The 6,000-nt window shown below is 58.8% G+C and overlaps 1 protein-coding gene across 2 annotated transcripts in view; it reads left to right on the top strand.

The window, feature by feature from the left end:
- The first annotated feature begins 1,265 nt into the window (after window positions 1-1,265).
- The window catches only part of CNPPD1 (cyclin Pas1/PHO80 domain containing 1), a 46,844-nt gene continuing 42,109 nt past the window's right edge, over window positions 1,266-6,000 (top strand). For both annotated transcript variants that reach the window (XM_089683568.1, XM_089683567.1), the window contains exons 1-2: window positions 1,266-1,411; window positions 5,208-5,310. In XM_089683568.1, the coding sequence (XP_089539694.1) occupies window positions 1,322-1,411; window positions 5,208-5,310 (193 nt within the window). In that variant the 5' untranslated portion in view covers window positions 1,266-1,321. The remainder of the gene's footprint in view (window positions 1,412-5,207; window positions 5,311-6,000) is intronic.

Genomic DNA, 6,000 nt, shown 5'->3' with positions numbered 1-6,000 from the left:
GTGACGAAGTCCCTGCGGGTAAAGTCGAGGGGGAGGGGGGATGAGGGGGTAGCTGTGTGAGAGGGGACGGGTTGAGAGGGCGTGTGAGTTGCGGCAATGTCCTTGCGAATTAAATCCTAATAAAGTCCTATGTGGGTTCTGTTACTAGAGGATCCCTTTAATAAAGTCCTATGTGGGTTCTGTTACTAGAGGATCCCTTTAATAAAGTCCTATGTGGGTTCTGTTACTAGAGGATCCCTTTAATAAAGTCCTATGTGGGTTCTGTTACTAGAGGATCCCTTTAATAAAGTCCTATGTGGGTTCTGTTACTAGAGGATTCTTTTTTTTAACGCAAGGAATATTCCTCCTAACACTAACCCGAAGTCCTGGCTTTGTTTTGCTCCTGGGGGATCCTGCCTCCAATAGGGATTTTTTCTTCTTCCCTCCTGTCTGTCTAACCCTCTGGTTTGCACCAAGTCCTGCGACCCGCACAGAGATGGAAATCCTTGGTCCTGGTATGGAGCCTCTGCCAGAGCCAACTCCTCCTTCCTCTGGAGCTCTCCAACCTCCTCCCAGCATCCTGCACATATAGCCAGTGGTGTATTTAGGTTTTGTGCTGCCCTGGGCAACACAAAAATAGGCACCCCCCACAGAGAGGGCATGACATTGCCCAACACCCCTGCCTCCCACCCAAGAGAGCCTTCCACTACCACTGCCCCCCATACACCAGCCACCATCCTCCATGGTGAGAGTGAGACACCAATCCTCTAACACGAGGATTGTCGGGATGATAATAAAATATATAAAACCCAAAACTGAAATGGTTCTCAGTCACTCCACCCTGACAACATTTACAAATATTGATGACATCTCATATATGTGTCACATACAAAAATATAAATCCAGTAAATAGATCTGTGATATGATGCCGGGTGACAGGTCCTCTTTATACAGACATTAGGGATCTATTACCCCTCCTCCAGCACAGCCTAGAGGAGAACCTGAGCTAAAGCCAATCACAGTGCAGTGAATTTAGCAACACAGAAGGGGCTGTGCATGGAGACCAATCAGCTTCTATTTTCAGAAGCTTTTTTTAAGCTTTGACTATGTAAGAAAGATGCTGATTGGTTGACATTTACAGACGTTCCTGAGTTGTAGAATTCCTCTCACATAATTTGGTCATTGCTGATAGGACAAAAATGCCTGGGGGAAAAACAACAACCAATCAAAGACAGGAAGTGGGGCGGGACCGAGAAGTGACTCATAGCTCGGCTCCTCCCCGGATGATATCCCGGAAGTCCAAACAGTAAACCGAGGCCTATAGAGGGCGGGAGGAGAGGAGATGGAGCGGAGGAAGGCCGGAGTCGTGAGGGGAGCCCAGCGAGGGGAGAGCGCCATCCCCCGGCCGGCCACCCCCTTCATAAACTTCCCGGTGAGTCCTCCTCCCCCTCCCTGTGTACATATGTTATTACTGAGCCCGGACACCGCCGTGTATACACCCCCCTCCCCCCCTGTATACACACCACACCCTCCCCCCTGTATATACACCACACCCCTGCCTTATAGTGAGCGCTCATCTACACTGCCTGAATCGACCTCACCTTCCTGTCAATAACTCCCCCCCCCCCCCCCACTCGCCGTATATACCTGTCCCCCCCTCCTCTGTACAGGCCGTATATACCTGTCCCCCCCTCCTCTGTACAGGCCGTATATATCTGTTCTCCCCCCCTCTGTACAGGCCGTATATACCTGTCCCCCCCCCCCCCTCTCCGGCTGTATATACCTGTCCTCCCCCCCCCTCCGGCTGTATATACCTGTCCTCCCCCCCCCTCCGGCCGTATATACCTGTCCGCCCCCCCCTCCGGCCGTATATACCTGTCCCCCCCCCCTCCGGCCGTATATACCTGTCCCCCCCCCTCCGGCCGTATATACCTGTCCCCCCCCCTCCGGCCGTATATACCTGTCCCCCCCCCCCCCTCCGGCCGTATATACCTGTCCCCCCCCCCCCCCTCCGGCCGTATATACCTGTCCCGTCCCCCCCCTCCGGCCGTATATACCTGTCCCCCCCCCCTCCGGCCGTATATACCTGTCCCCCCCCCCTCCGGCCGTATATACCTGTCCCCCCCCCCCTCCGGCCGTATATACCTGTCCCCCCCCCCCCCCCTCCGGCCGTATATACCTGTCCCCCCCCGGCCGTATATACCTGTCTCCCCCTCCGGCCGTATATACCTGTCTCCCCCCCCCCCCCCTCCGGCCGTATATACCTGTCTCCCCCCCCCCCCTCCGGCCGTATATACCTGTCCCCCCCCCCCCCCCCTCCGGCCGTATATACCTGTCCCCCCCCTCCGGCCGTATATACCTGTCCCCCCCCCCCCCCTCCGGCCGTATATACCTGTCTCTCCCCCCCCCCCACCTCCGGCGGTATATACCCGCCCCCCCCCCTCCGGCCGTATATACCCGTTCCCCCCCCCCCCCCCTCCGGCTGTATATACCTGTCGTCGTCCCCCCCCCGGCCGTTTATACCTGAACCCCCGCCTCCAGCCGTATATACCTTCCCCCCCCCCCCTCTCCACTGTCCGTATATGCACCCCACCTTCGCCGCTGGCCGTATATACCTCCCCCCCCCACTCCGCTGGCCGTATATACCTCCCCCCCCACTCCGCTGGCCGTATATACCTCCCCCCCCTTCTCCGCTGGCCGTATATACCTACCCCCTTCTCCGCTGGCCGTATATACCTCCCCCCCCTTTTCCGCTGGCCGTATATACCTCCCCCCCCTTCTCCGCTGGCCGTGTATACCCCCCCCTTTTCCGCTGGCCGTGTATACCCCCCCCTTTTCCGCTGGCCGTGTATACCCCCCCCCCTTCTCCGCTGGCCGTGTATACCCCCCCCCCTTCTCCGCTGGCCGTGTATACCCCCCCCCCCCCTTCTCCGCTGGCCGTGTATACCCCCCCTTCTCCGCTGGCCGTGTATACCCCCCCTTCTCCGCTGGCCGTGTATACCCCCCCTTCTCCGCTGGCCGTGTATACCCCCCCCCTTCTCCGCTGGCCGTGTATACCCCCCCTTCTCCGCTGGCCGTGTATACCCCCCCTTCTCCGCTGGCCGTGTATACCCCCCCCCTTCTCCGCTGGCCGTGTATACCCCCCCCCTTCTCCGCTGGCCGTGTATACCCCCCCCCCTTCTCCGCTGGCCGTGTATACCCCCCCCCCTTCTCCGCTGGCCGTGTATACCCCCCCCCCTTCTCCGCTGGCCGTGTATACCCCCCCCTTTTCCGCTGGCCGTGTATACCCCCCCCTTTTCCGCTGGCCGTGTATACCCCCCCCTTTTCCGCTGGCCGTGTATACCCCCCCCTTTTCCGCTGGCCGTGTATACCCCCCCCTTTTCCGCTGGCCGTGTATACCCCCCCTTCTCCGCTGGCCGTGTATACCCCCCCTTCTCCGCTGGCCGTGTATACCCCCCCTTCTCCGCTGGCCGTGTATACCCCCCCCTTCTCCGCTGGCCGTGTATACCCCCCCTTCTCCGCTGGCCGTGTATACCCCCCCTTCTCCGCTGGCCGTGTATACCCCCCCTTCTCCGCTGGCCGTGTATACCCCCCCTTCTCCGCTGGCCGTGTATACCCCCCCTTCTCCGCTGGCCGTGTATACCCCCCCTTCTCCGCTGGCCGTGTATACCCCCTTCTCCGCTGGCCGTGTATACCCCCCCTTCTCCGCTGGCCGTGTATACCCCCCCCCTTCTCCGCTGGCCGTGTATACCCCCCCCCCTTCTCCGCTGGCCGTGTATACCCCCCCCCCTTCTCCGCTGGCCGTGTATACCCCCCCCCCCTTCTCCGCTGGCCGTGTATACCCCCCCCTTCTCCGCTGGCCGTGTATACCCCCCCCTTCTCCGCTGGCCGTGTATACCCCCCCCTTCTCCGCTGGCCGTGTATACCCCCCCCCTTCTCCGCTGGCCGTGTATACCCCCCCCCCCTTCTCCGCTGGCCGTGTATACCCCCCCCTTTTCCGCTGGCCGTGTATACCCCCCCCCCTTTTCCGGTGGCCGTGTATACCCCCCCCCTTCTCCGCTGGCCGTGTATACCCCCCCCTTCTCCGCTGGCCGTGTATACCCCCCCCTTCTCCGCTGGCCGTATATACCCCCCCCTTCTCCGCTGGCCGTGTATACCCCCCCCCTTCTCCGCTGGCCGTGTTAACCCCCCCCCCTTCTCCGCTGGCCGTGTTAACCCCCCCCCCTTCTCCGCTGGCCGTGTTAACCCCCCCCCCTTCTCCGCTGGCCGTGTTAACCCCCCCCCCTTCTCCGCTGGCCGTGTTAACCCCCCCCCCTTCTCCGCTGGCCGTGTATACCCCCCCCCTTCTCCGCTGGCCGTGTATACCCCCCCCCTTCTCCGCTGGCCGTGTATACCCCCCCCTTCTCCGCTGGCCGTGTATAGCCCCCCCTTCTCCGCTGGCCGTGTATACCCCCCCCTTCTCCGTTGGCCGTGTATACCCCCCCTTCTCCGTTGGCCGTGTATACCCCCCCTTCTCCGCTGGCCGTGTATACCCCCCCCCCTTCTCCGCTGGCCGTGTATACCCCCCCCCCTTCTCCGCTGGCCGTGTATACCCCCCCCCCCCTTCTCCGCTGGCCGTGTATACCCCCCCCCCCCTTCTCCGCTGGCCGTGTATACCCCCCCCCTTCTCCGCTGGCCGTGTATACCCCCCCCTTCTCCGCTGGCCGTGTATACCCCCCCCTTCTCCGCTGGCCGTGTATACCCCCCCCTTCTCCGCTGGCCGTGTATACCCCCCCCTTCTCCGCTGGCCGTGTATACCCCCCCCTTCTCCGCTGGCCGTGTATACCCCCCCCCCCCCCTCCACTGGCTGTTTATACTCCCTTTTCCTCCCTGCCCATAAATCCCATTTACACCCCCCTCCTCTCCACTCACCGTATTTATCCCCCTTTTGCACTGACCATATATATCCCCCTACTGAATTGGCCATATTTATCCCCCCCCTCCACTGTCCTTATATACCACCCCCCTCTTCTCCCGTAGGAACACCTGTGCATCCCCATGTGGGTGAGCAGAGCTCTCACACGGATGTACACTGTAGTACGCCCCATATGAAGGCGGCCTTATGGTGCCATTTTGAGTAGTTGGTGATTGGTTACGGAAAAGGGCAACTTTTTGCTTTATTTCTCCTGCATATATGAGACACATCTGGATCTGTCTGTAACAGTGATGTTTTCCTGCTTTTCCTGCAGTTTTTGCCTGGACACCCTCAGCTGACCGAGAGAGTAAGAAAGCGCCTGTACTATGGCTGGGAAGCCGAGTGCCCCATGGAGAACCTGTCCAGCCCTGTGGCCGGTGAGTGCCATTTATACTAATATACTTAGGCCGGTGAGTGCCATTTATACTACTATACTTAGGCCGGTGAGTGCCATTTATACTACTATACTTAGGCCGGTGAATGCCATTTATACTACTATACTTAGGCCGGTGAATGCCATTTATACTACTATACTTAGGCCGGTGAGTGCCATTTATACTACTATACTTAGGCCGGTGAGTGCCATTTGTACTACTATACTTAGGCCGGTGAGTGCCATTTGTACTACTATACTTGGGCCGGTGAGTGCCATTTGTACTACTATACTTGGGCTGGTGAGTGCCATTTGTACTACTATACTTGGGCTGGTGAGTGCCATTTGTACTACTATACTTGGGCTGGTGAGTGCCATTTGTACTACTATACTTGGGCCGGTGAGTGCCATTTGTACTACTATAGTTAGGCCGGTGAGTGCCATTTGTACTACTATACTTAGGCTGGTGAGTGCCATTTGTACTACTATACTTAGGCCGGTGAGTGCCATTTGTACTACTATACTTGGGCTGGTGAGTGCCATTTGTACTACTATACTTGGGCCGGTGAGTGCCATTTGTACTACTATACTTAGGCTGGTGAGTGCCATTTGTACTACTATAGTTAGGGCGGTCAGTGCCATTTGTACTACTATAGTTAGGCCGGTGAGTGCCATTTGTACTACTATAGTTAGG

Source organism: Staurois parvus, unplaced genomic scaffold, assembly GCF_062004578.1.
Source record: "Staurois parvus isolate SC_StPar_1 unplaced genomic scaffold, SC_StPar_1.0 ptg000315l, whole genome shotgun sequence".
Lineage (NCBI taxonomy): Eukaryota > Metazoa > Chordata > Amphibia > Anura > Ranidae > Staurois > Staurois parvus.
This window is presented reverse-complemented; position numbering and strand designations above follow the sequence as displayed.